General features: G+C 47.6%; 1 protein-coding gene across 4 annotated transcripts in view; it reads right to left on the bottom strand.

Moving 5' to 3' along the window:
* nfx1 (nuclear transcription factor, X-box binding 1) overlaps positions 1-12,671 on the bottom strand; it is a 102,895-nt gene that overhangs the window by 23,998 nt on the left and 66,226 nt on the right. For all 4 annotated transcript variants that reach the window (XM_068010051.1, XM_068010061.1, XM_068010070.1 and 1 more), the window contains exons 15-17: positions 9,365-9,444; positions 2,236-2,466; positions 1,483-1,556 (exon numbers count right to left, since the gene is read on the bottom strand). In XM_068010051.1, the coding sequence (XP_067866152.1) occupies positions 1,483-1,556; positions 2,236-2,466; positions 9,365-9,444 (385 nt within the window). The remainder of the gene's footprint in view (positions 1-1,482; positions 1,557-2,235; positions 2,467-9,364; positions 9,445-12,671) is intronic.

Here is a 12,671-nt window from a genome sequence, read left to right as displayed (position 1 = left end):
GCCTATGTTTGGGGCATCTCTTCTAGCCCCTTCCTCAAGTGAGGTGAGCAGAGAGGACCCTAAAAAGGACTGCTCAGTTGTGGATGCTACACCCAATTCCAAGACTTCAGCAACCATCAGGCAACTACCACCTACATGGAGATTTGAGATGACAGACCTCTGGGTTTACAGCCCCGTCATAGATGCCATTTGGCCATCACCCGTAGGGCTTTTTAGTGTCCCCAATAGAGGTCAGCACATATCTTTTAATGTTAGAAAGTCGATACGCAGTTGACAAATGGCACAATCTTGATCGGGTGGCAATCTTTACCCAATGGCATGGCAAACCATGACGACTGGTGGTTGCCAATCCCACAAGATCTCTCAAAGCCACAATGTCAGACTTGAGGAACCTCCACCATCATATACCACTGGTGAGTATGCCAATATCATCTGCAAAGAGAGGTGCCAAAATTTTTTTTTAAAGGAATACCCGAAAGAGACACACTGGCTCTAATATTTAGGGAGAGATGGGGAGTGTATTTGCAGTGGGGGAACCCCAGAAAGATGTAGGTCTTGCTGAATTTAACTGGAGAATCTCTACCCTTTTTCTGCCACCAGCTCGACAACCGGACAGATTGGCAGAGGTGGGGGGGGGGGATGAGGAGTGGGTAATTAAAATCCACCCCCCCTTCTCCCTAAATCTGTTTGACAATAGTATTGATGGAAACGTTGAATAGGATGGGTGATATTAGACAGCCTCGCCTCACTTCTCTTTCAAGAGAAAACAGCTCAGCGAGTCTCTCACCTATCAGTAGACAGATTGTGGAGTTGCAGTGCACATTCCCGATTAAGTTTTGGATGCATACTTCCATAGTTTTCAACTTCATGATGGCCGCACCAGCACTATGTCAAAAGCCTTATAGAAACTGATGAAAGTGTTCCTTGATCCTTACAACACTCGGCAAAATACTGAAGACAGAAAATGTAAACCCAAAACAATTTCAGATATGTCAGGGCAACAAGTCAAGGGGGTACAAGTTCAGACTTGTGAAGGGTCAGTTGAGTCTGAATCTACAGCTATCTATATTTGGAGGGTCAGAAAGCTGTATGGGATAACAGGAAAGGCAGCTGGGGCCAGAACACTGGTATAATTTTAGAAATAACTGATGTAAAGGGAAGTCGGTAAGGTTGAGATCAAATGGGCTGAAGAGCCTTTATATTGCATGTGCGTGAGTGCAGTGATCAAATAAAGTTTTATAAACTTGGCAGTATGCAACATTTTTGGATAATTTCTACCTCTGGGTATGGCTTAGGAAACAAAATTGGCTAATTCCAAAGAAAGGAACTTCATTGAAATGCTGCCCCCCACTGCCCAGCCTCCAAAAAACAGGGAAAATAAAATTCACTGATATTGGCAGTTACTAATTAATTAATCAAATTGCATGTCTGATATGCACATTTCACACTGGAGCACCAGCTGCAACTGGAAGCAGTACAAACCTCTGGTAATTACTGGAAGCCTCACTGCAGATCATGATCTCTTTCCTGTGCTGACAGCTGCAATATAATATCACCTGCAACACAACAACTATAATCATTAACCCATATGCGGCTAATTTGTACAGTTGCATTATCAAAAGGCAGAGTATCAAATTTATGCATCACCAATAATTTTAAAAATGTAAAGTCAACAGTAATTTGATTATTTTAAGTGCAAATCTAGATTTTCTATGACACCTTTCCCCTGTTCAAAACACTGAGATCTGACAGTGTAAGGCGGCAGTCAACTAATGTAATCATTTTTTTCACCTTCATTTTCACAACACGCATACAAATTTGTAGTACTCTTGTAAAAAGAAATGTACAGGCCTATAGGTTGATATCTTGGCACACACTTCAGGGTGATACTGAAGGAATGCTGCACTGTGCCATTATTAGGATGAGATGTTGAACCACGATCACATCTATCTGCTCAAGCGGATCCAAAAAAATCTATGCCGCAAGAGCAAAGAGCAAGTTCTCCCAGTGTCCAGGCCAAAATTCTTCCCTCAGACACTACCAAGAACAGGTGACTCATTCATTTGCTGTTTATGGGGCTGTTTTGTGCACACATTAGCTGCCATGTTTGCTTACATAACACTGATTGCATTTCAGAAAGTAACTCACTGGCCTCGAGGTATTTTGGGATGTCATGTTATGTAAATTTTTTTCATCCACAAACAGTGGAACAGTAACAGTACACTATAATTATACCTCTGCATAGCATGGGGTCTTCGGACAAGGTGAGCCTGAGTGGCACGGAGATGAACATGGATGATTACAGTCAGGTCGTGGAATGATACACAGCTGTTTACATTGCTCCTCAGTAACACAGTCGCCTTTGTGACAAATCTTCTTACATCTGTGCATTCCACAAGGCAAGAGCTTGCTACAGGCAAGCCCACAAGAAATGCCAGTAAGGTGACAAGGAATATTGTTCCGCATCTGGAAAAAAAAGCATTGCACTAAATCCATGCATCAGATCCACTGCAAATGATGCCTGCAATTACACGTAGGTTTCCAAATTTGATCAAAAGGCATCGCTGAATTCTGCTTTGAAAATGTACAATTAGTCATTAATGAGCAGTATGGTGTGACTGATTTCTGGTTTCAACACAAGTTATGGAACCAAAGCAGAGCTACAGACACTGGCAAGCTGATATCTACAATAAACAGCTGAAGTATCCAAAACAGGTCATTGTTTCTAACAAATCATTTTGATAAAATACTTGTGCAATGAAGAAATATGGTATGCATTTGGGTGTGAACAGTTCACAGCCAAAAACATTAAACATATCAAATTTCTTAGAAGTTACTGCTCTAAAAGAACAGCCACTTTTTTTTTTATTATAGGGTCCCTCGCTAGCCTTACTTACAACACAGCACAGCAAGAGACTTTGATCTTCTGTACTGTCTCATCATGTCCATTCTAATGACCCATGATTAACAATCCAAACATATTCTGGTGCTTACTCTCTATAAAATAAATGACATTTGAAACTCCTTATAGTGAACTTGGATTATTAAAATTACAAGGGTTCAAAAACATTTGCCTGCATTTTGCAGTCAGCAGTGAAGGAACAGCACTTGCCATTCATTGCAATAGCTGCCACAGACTTTTCTTACAACTTATAGTTACAAGAGAATCTTTTCAGCGTGGCACCCTCTACAGGGGATCCGTGGAATGAGAGAGCAGGGCAAGAAACTGTGCGTCTCCTCAACCCAATTGAAGAAGCCTCACAGACACTAAATTAGAAAATTTAATTCAATGTAAAATCATGTACAGAAAGCAAAACAAAGAGGAAAAGTAAGTTGGGACAGGAGATAAAAACATTTTTTTTTCTTCTCTTGATTTAAAAAAAATCTCCAACAATCAAGTTCTGGAGGAATGAGACACCACGCCTGTAAAATTAAATTTTCATGGCCAGAGAGGTTGTTTGTTAGTAAGTAAGACTACCACGTCTTAAAAATTCATTCACACCTAAATGCACCAGCCTTAACTTTTTTTGGCACATTTAGCGCGTTAACTAGCAGCTACGTACAGCCTTTACACCCATCCATATACCTTCTGGGAGCGGACCTGAGGGGAGAATGCCGAGAGAGGAGCCAATAAACACCGCCTGAAATCGCGGCCTAGGCACTTACCTTCCATGAGCGGAGAGGAGCGGACCTGAGGGGAGAACATCGAGGAGCTGGTAAACACAGCCTGAGGATCGCGGCCTAGTCACTTACCTTCCGGGAGCAGAGAGGAGCGGACCTGAGGGGAGAATGTCGAGAGGCGAGCCAGTAAATACAGCCCGAGGATCGCGGCCTAGTCACTTACCTTCCGGAAGCGGAGAGGAGCGGACCTGAAGGGAGAACGTCGAGAGAAGAGCCGGTAAATACAGCCCGAGGATCGCGGCCTAGTCATTTAGCTTCCGGGAACGGAGAGCAGTCCAGGCGCGCCGGAGTTTTGAAAAAAAAAAGTCAACAGTGACATCACAGGAAAGCTGCAAGGTGATTGGTTGTGAGTAACAGCTGTTAGTGCCTGGAAATAGCTAAAAAAAGTCAGGGGAAAGTTTTTTGTGAAAAATCCTTAAAACTTACCTTATAAGTGATAAGGTTAGTACTACTAAAGTGTGTTTTTTAAAAATTAGTGTAATTTATTAAGGACTTCAGATTATCCTGACATTCCTATCCTGAGTGGTGTGAAACAGGGCTGTGTTCTCGCACCCACACTTTTTGGGATTTTCTTCTCCCTGCTGCTTTCACATGCGTTCAAATCCTCTGAAGAAGGAATTTTCCTCCACACAAGATCAGGGGGCAGGTTGTTCAACCTTGCCCGTCTAAGAGCGAAGTCCAAAGTACGGAAAGTCCTCATCAGAGAACTCCTCTTTGCTGACGATGCTGCTTTAACATCTCACACTGAAGAATGCCTGCAGAGTCTCATCGACAGGTTTGCGTCTGCCTGCAATGAATTTGGCCTAACCATCAGCCTCAAGAAAACGAACATCATGGGGCAGGATGTCAGAAATGCTCCATCCATCAATATTGGCGACCACGCTCTGGAAGTGGTTCAAGAGTTCACCTACCTAGGCTCAACTATCACCAGTAACCTGTCTCTAGATGCAGAAATCAACAAGCGCATGGGTAAGGCTTCCACTGCTATGTTCAGACTGGCCAAGAGAGTGTGGGAAAATGGCGCACTGACACGGAACACAAAAGTCCGAGTGTATCAGGCCTGTGTCCTCAGTACCTTGCTCAACGGCAGCGAGGCCTGGACAACGTATGCCAGCCAAGAGCGACGTCTCAATTCATTCCATCTTCGCTGCCTTCGGAGAATACTTGGCATCAGGTGGCAGGACTATATCTCCAACACAGAAGTCCTCGAAGCGGCCAACACCCCCAGCTTATACACACTACTGAGTCAGCGGCGCTTGAGATGGCTTGGCCATGTGAGCCGCATGGAAGATGGCAGGATCCCCAAAGACACATTGTACAGCGAGCTCGCCACTGGTATCAGACCCACCGGCCGTCCATGTCTCCGTTATAAAGACGTCTGCAAACGCGACATGAAATCGTGTGACATTGATCACAAGTCGTGGGAGTCAGTTGCCAGCATTCGCCAGAGCTGGCGGGCAGCCATAAAGACAGGGCTAAATTGTGGCGAGTCGAAGAGACTTAGTAGTTGGCAGGAAAAAAGAGAGGCGCAAGGGGAGAGCCAACTGTCCAACAGCCCCAACAAACAAATTTCTCTGCAGCACCTGTGGAAGAGCCTGTCACTCCAGAATTGGCCTTTATAGCCACTCCAGGCGCTGCTTCACAAACCACTGACCACCTCCAGGCGCATATCCATTGTCTCTCGAGATAAGGAGGCCCAAAAGAAAGAGATTGTAATGGGTAGTGTTTGGAGTAGAACAAGGCCCCTCGCGTAATTAGTATTTCTGAATAATAGTAATTTAATTAAGTAATCTGAAGATAAGTCATGGCATCCAAGATATGCTCCTCCTGCGCTATGTGGGAAATCAGTGTCCCTGACGACCACGTGTGCAGTAAGTGTATCCTTCTGCAGCGACTGGCTACCTGCATTACGGAGCTGGAGCTGAGATTGTCGTGGATAGCATGTTTAGCAAGGTGCTCACACTGCAGGCAAATGTTGCAAAGGCAGGAAGGGAACGGGTGACGACTAGGCAGAGAAGAGGAAGGCAGGTAGTGCAGGAGTCCCCTGTGACCATACCCCTCTCTAACAGATATACCGCTTTGGATTTTGTTGGGAGAGTTGGCTCAGGGGAAAGCAGCAGGAGCCAAGTTCATGGCGTCATGGGTGGCTCTGCTGCACAGGAGAGAAGAAGAGTGGCAGAGCTGTAGTGACAGGGGATTCAATCGGAAGGGGAACAGACAGGCGTTTCTGCGGCTGCAAACGTGACTCCAAGATGGTATGTTGCCTCCCTGGTCCTAGGGTCAAGGATGTCATGGAGCAGCTGCAGGACATTCTGAAGGTGGGGGGGGGGTGAACAGTCAAAGGTCGTGGTACATATTGGTACCAACGATATAGGTAGAAAGAGGGATGAGGTGCTGCAACAAGAATTTAGGTAGCAGATTAAAAAGCAGGACCTCAAACGTTGTAATCGCGGGATTACTCCCAGTGCCATGTGCTAGTGAGTATAGGAATAGGAGGAAAGAGCAGATGAATGTGTGGCTGAAGACATGGAGCAGGATGGAGGGCTTTCGTTTCCTGGATCACTGGGTGTGTTTCTGGCAAAGGTGGGACCTGTCCAAGTTGGGACAGCACGTGAACCGGAACGGGACCTACATCCTTGCTGGGAGGTTTGCTAGTGCTGTTGACAGTGGGGTTTAAACTAATTTGGTAGGGGGAATGGGATACAGAGTGGAGGTGCAGTAGGGGGTGATGCACAGTCAAATATAGAAGAGAAGCAGAGTCAGTCTGGGAGCTGAGCAAATACAGACTCGTTAAGGCACAAGTGCATAATGCAAGGCTGGATTGCATCTATTTTAACGCAAGAAGTCTTACTAGTAAGGCAGATGAATTGAGGGCGCTGATTAACACAGGGGAATATGATATTATTGCTATCACAAAGACATGGTTGAGGGAAGGGCAGGACTGGCAGCTCAATATTCCAGGGTACAGAATCTTCAGGCATGATAGGGGAGGGTGTAAAAGAGGAGGTGGCATTGCACTATTGATCAAGAGGTCAATTACTGCAGTAAGGAGGGAAGATATCTTAGAAGGTTCTTCAAATGAGGACACATGGGTAGAACTTAAGAACAAAAAGGGGGCAATCACTTGTCTGGGAGTGTATTGCAGCAGCGTGCACCATCCACAAGATGCACTGTAGCAATGCACCAAGACAGCACCTTCCAAACCAGCGACCTGTACCACCTAGAAGGACAAGTGCAGCAGATGCATGGGAACACCACCATGGGGGATGGTGGAGGGGGGGGGGGGAAAAGAGGGGAAGTGGGCAAGGGGGGGGGGGAGGAGGAGTGGGCAAGGGGGGGGGGGAGGAGGAGTGGGCAAGGGGGGGGGGGAGGAGGGGGGGGGAAAGAGGGGAGGGGGGGGGAAAGAGGGGAGGGGGGGGGAAAGAGGGGAGGGGGGGGGAAAGAGGGGAGGGGGGGGGAAAGAGGGGAGGGGGGGGGAAAGAGGGGAGGGGGGGGGAAAGAGGGGAGGGGGGGGGAAAGAGGGGAGGGGGGGGGAAAGAGGGGAGGGGGGGGGAAAGAGGGGAGGGGGGGGGAAAGAGGGGAGGGGGGGGGAAAGAGGGGAGGGGGGGGGAAAGAGGGGAGGGGGGGGGAAAGAGGGGAGGGGGGGGAAAGAGGGGAGGGGGGGAAAGAGGGGAGGGGGGGGAAAGAGGGGAGGGGGGGGAAAGAGGGGAGGGGGGGGAAAGAGGGGAGGGGGGGGAAAGAGGGGAGGGGGGGGAAAGAGGGGAGGGGGGGAAAGAGGGGAGGGGGGGGAAAGAGGGGAGGGGGGGAAAGAGGGGAGGGGGGGAAAGAGGGGAGGGGGGGAAAGAGGGGAGGGGGGGAAAGAGGGGAGGGGGGGAAAGAGGGGAGGGGGGAAAGAGGGGAGGGAAGAGGGGAGGGAGGGGGGGGGGAAGAGGGGAGGGAGAGGAGAGGGGAGGGGGGGGAAAGAGGGGAGGGGGGGGAAAGAGGGGAGGGGGGGGAAAGAGGGGAGGGGGGGAAAGAGGGGAGGGGGGGAAAGAGGGGAGGGGGGGAAAGAGGGGAGGGGGGGAAAGAGGGGAGGGGGGGAAAGAGGGGAGGGGGGGAAAGAGGGGAGGGGGGGAAAGAGGGGAGGGGGGGAAAGAGGGGAGGGGGGGAAAGAGGGGAGGGGGGGAAAGAGGGGAGGGGGGGAAAGAGGGGAGGGGGGGAAAGAGGGGAGGGGGGGAAAGAGGGGAGGGGGGGAAAGAGGGGAGGGGGGGAAAGAGGGGAGGGGGGGGAAAGAGGGGAGGGGGGGGAAAGAGGGGAGGGAAGAGGGGAGGGAAGAGGGGAGGGAGGGGAGAGGGGAGGGAGAGAGTGGGGGGGGGGGGGGGGAGGAGAGGGGAGGGTCACAATCTGACCAGGAACATAATTAGAACAGCCACGCAAACACTGTGGCTATAAGGGCAGGTCAGAGGCTCGGCATTCTGCGGTGAATAACTCACTTCCTGACTCGAAAGCCTGCCACCATCTACAAAAACAATTCAGGAGTATGATGGAAAACTCTCCGCTTGCCTGGATGAGAACACTCAAGAAGCGCGACACCATCCAGGACAAAGCAGCCGCTTGATTGGCACCCCATCCACCATCTTAAACATTAACTCCCTCCATCAGCAATGCACAGTGGCAGTAGTGTACACCACATACAAGATGCATTGCAGCAACACCACCACCTTCCCAGCTCCGCCAAAATGAAGTCCGGGGTGGGAAGGCCAGAAAACTGCCTTCTGGCCCAGCCACCAATTGGCGCCCTTAAGTGGGAAATTAATGCCCAATTAGGGGCCTCACCTCTCACCTCACTGCTGTTACAATTCGCCCAACAGCAGGCAAGCCTGTTGCCACATGGGGAGCACAGCAAGAACAAACCGTGCGGGCTGGGAGGTGGCGAGAGGGAGTCTCGTTAAAAGGCACTTGGTGCTCGAACGAGAGTCCTGGCATCGGGAAGGGGATGGGGGACCCACTGAGAGCCACCCGACTGCCCTTGCTACTGACGCCCTACACCCCGGAGACCCCCCACTCCACCCCGTGTGGCCCCTCCTGTCCTGAGCTGCCTCTGGCCTGGGTCCAGTGCCGCTCCTAGGCCATGGGTGGGTGCTCCACCAACAGAAGAGCTGCTGGTCAAGGCGCTGGGGTCCTTGATCCTGTGGAAGGCCTGCTGCTGTCTAGTTAAGTGCCTAATCGGCACTTGATTCAGCCGGCCTGACACAGATGGAGTTCTTGCAGGTGCTTTTGCCAGAGGCCGAGACCATTCAGCCCGTCGCGTCTGTGCCAGCTCTCCAAAAGAGCAGTTTACCTAGTGCCACTCCCCGGCCTTCTCCCCGTAGACCTGCGCACATTCTTCTTTTTCAGATAATAATCCAATTCCCTCTTAAATGCCTCAATTGAAGCTGCCCCAATCACACTCTCAAGCAGTGCATTCCAGATCCTAACCACTCGCTGTGCAAAGAAGTTTTTCCTTATGTCACAATTACTTACTTTGCCAATTACCTTAAATCTGTGCCCTCTTGCTCTCAATCTTTCCTCCAATGGGAACAGTTTTTCCCTATCTACCCTGTCCAGACCCCTCATGATTTCGAACACCTTAAAGCTTAAATGCATGGTCTGACTGGGAGTGACAAATCTCAGAGTAAGCCGAGCTTCCTTCAGCTATACTTACTTCGTGTTTCCCCATGCACCATTTTTGAGTGAGGTAAGTACAAGGTGGGCATTTCTCCTCGCTGTGGCAATTGTGGAACACTGTAGGAATATAACAAAATGCATACGAGTGACAGGTTAACATACTTATACACTTCCAGAGTGCAATACATTTTAAACTAAATTTTAGGAAATGGTATCATCATGGCTTTACTGCTGTAAACTGTGACTGCCATACTGAGGCTGCAAATTTAGGAGGTTAGAACATGAATAGAATCTTTAAGTACACAATATAACATTTAGTTCAAAAACAAGAAATGCTGGGATCACTCAGCAGGTCTGGCAGCATCTGTGGAAACAGAAGCAGAGTTAACGTTTCGGGTCAGTAACCCTTCTTCGGGTCACTGACCCGAAACGTTAACTCTGCTTCTCTTTCCACAGATGCTGCCAGACCTGCTGAGTGATTCCAGCATTTCTTGTTTTTGTTTCAGATTTCCAGCATCCGCAGTATTTTGCTTTTATAACATTTAGTTCATCTAGCCTCATTCATGCCTTCGTTACCTCGACCTAACTATTCCAGTGCACTCCTGGCTGGTCTCCCTCATTTAACAGTTCTGGTCACCACACTATAGGAAGGATGCGATTACACTGGAGAGGATGCAGAAGAGATTCATCAGGATGTTGCCTGGGCTTGAGCATTTTATCTATTGAGAGAGACTGGATAGGCTAGGGTTGTTTTCCTTAGATCAGAGAAGGCTGAGGGGTGACCTGATTGAGGTATACAAAATTATGAGGGACATTGATAGGGTAGATAGGAAGAAACTTCTTTCCCTTAGCAGAGGGATCAATAACCATAGATTTAAGGTAAGGGGCAGGAGGTTTAGAGGGGATTTGAGGGAAACCTTTTTCACCCAGAGGGTGGTTGGAATTTGGAACACACTACCTGAAGAGGTGGTCGAGGCAGGAACCCGCACAACATTTAAGTCGTATTTAGATGAGCACTTGAAATGCCACAGCATACAAGGCTACAGGCCAAGTGCTGGAAAATGGGATTAGAATAGATAGGTGCTTGATGGCCAGCACAGACACGATGGGCCGAAGGGCCTGTTTCTGTGTTGTATAACTCTATGACTCTAACTCTCCGTATACTTGAGGTCATCCAAAAGTCTGCTGCCTGGGTCTGAACTCGCACCAAGTCCTGTTCCCTTATCACCCCTGTGATCACTCCTAATCAAGCGAAGTTTTGATTCTAGAATTCTCATCCTTGTTTTCAAATTCCTCCATGGCCTCACCCTTCCCGATCTCTGTATTCTCCTCCAGCTCCACAACCCTCCAAGATATCTGCAATCCTCTAATTCTGGCCTCGTATGTATCCCTGGTTTTCATTGCTCCACCATTGGTGGATGCACCTTCAGTTGCCAAGGCACTAAGCTCTGAAATATCCTCCCTGTACCTCTCAATTTCTCCACCTTGCTTTCCTCCTTTAAGACACTCCTTAAAACCTACCTCTTTGACCAAGCTTTTGGTCACCTGAACCCAATAGCTCTTTTTGTGGCTTGATGTTATACTTTGTTTTATAATGCTCCTGTGAAGCTATTTTGGACATTTTATTATGTTAAAGGTGCTATATAAATATAAGTTGTTGTTGCAAGAAACAAAATCACCATAATTTCTATCACTATTTTCAGTCAGTGGCCTTGGTGTCTCCATTTCATCTTGAGGTAGATAAATAATCACAGGTACAAAGTTCAAAAATAAACTGCATTTCCTTGGTTGAAAATATAAAGGACACATGGAAGGAATCATTTGATCCATTCCTTTAAGAAACCCCATATAACCTAACCAGCAATGGATTCTATGTCACCCATTTAATTTCCCAAGGGAAAATAGTGCCTTAAAAAAAAAAATCATTCTTTGGGATGTGGGCGACATTGACAAGTCAGCATTTATTGCTCATCCCCAATTGTCCTGAGGGCATCATCCTCCAGCCCCATGTTTCTGCCCATATCCTCTACTCTTCCATCGTGTGTTTACTGTGTACCCCCTCTCCATTCTATGATTGGCGGCAGTGCTTCCAGCCATCTCAGCCCCCACGTTGTGGAACATTCTCCCTAAACTTCTACTCTGCTATATCCCTCCCCTACTTTAAAAGGCTCCTTAAATTCACCTCTTTGGCTATACTTTTGGACACTTGCTGTAATTTTCCTCATATTCGCGCCTGGGTCTAAGCCAAATGTAAATTGCCTTAGGACATTTTGCAATGTTAAAAGTACTAATTAAATAGAAATTGCTATTTAAGTCTCAATCCATCTTCGTAATTCATCACCTGCCTCTAAGGATTAGTCACAGGCTCTTCACTCCATCTTCAGGGCCTGTATGTCTTCCTTACATCTCAGTGACCAGAGCTGGACACCATATTAGAAGTGTGGTCTAGCTAATGCAATGTACTGTTTCATTAAGATTTTATCAAAATTATACTCCACTATTTCAGCTATACAATTCTGTTTACTTTGATTTTTGTTTGACTGTAGCTGGACATGTTATAACCAAGTTTACTAATATCCCTAGATCTTTCAACTTAGCCTGTGGCTATTTAACACCATTCATGGGGTACTCGAGTCACCCATTTTTCTTCCAATGTGTAATACCTTACACTTGTCCATATCACTTTTCATCTACTGCGGTTCCAATAATTTCTTGCAGTTCAGATTTGGGAAGCCTGAAGTCATTCGGATTGGTCCCCAGCAGAAACTCTACTTCATACGAACTAGGAGCAGGCCACTCGACCCCTCGAGCCTGCTCGGCCATTCAATAGGTTCACATTTCCACCTATCCCCAATAACCTTGCACCCCCTTGCTGATCAAGAATATATCAACCCCAAAAGACTCTGCTTCCACTGCATTTTGAGGAAGAGAGTTCCAAAGACTCACGACCCTCAGAGGAAAAATTTCTCCTCATCTCTGTCTTAAATGGGCAACCCCTTTTTTTTTTTAAAAACAGTGACCCCTAGTTTGAGATTCTCCCACAAGGGGAAACATCCTTTCCACATCCACCCTGCTAAGACCCCTCAGGATCTTATATGTTTCAATCAAGTCACCTCTTATTCTTCTAAATTTTGGAGGATACAAGCCTAGCCTGCCCAATCTTTCCTCATAAGACAGCCCACCCATTCCAGGTATTAGTCAAGTAAACTTTCTCTGTACTGCCTCCAAAGCATTTACATCCTTCCTTAAATATGGAGACCAGTGCTGTACACAGTACTCCAGATGTGGTCTCACCAATGTCCTGCATAGCTGAAGCATAACCGCCCTACTTTTGTATTCAATTC

Source organism: Heterodontus francisci, chromosome 2, assembly GCF_036365525.1.
Source record: "Heterodontus francisci isolate sHetFra1 chromosome 2, sHetFra1.hap1, whole genome shotgun sequence".
Classification (NCBI taxonomy): domain Eukaryota; kingdom Metazoa; phylum Chordata; class Chondrichthyes; order Heterodontiformes; family Heterodontidae; genus Heterodontus; species Heterodontus francisci.
Note: the sequence above shows the minus strand (reverse complement) of the source record. Positions and strands in the feature narration are given on the sequence as shown.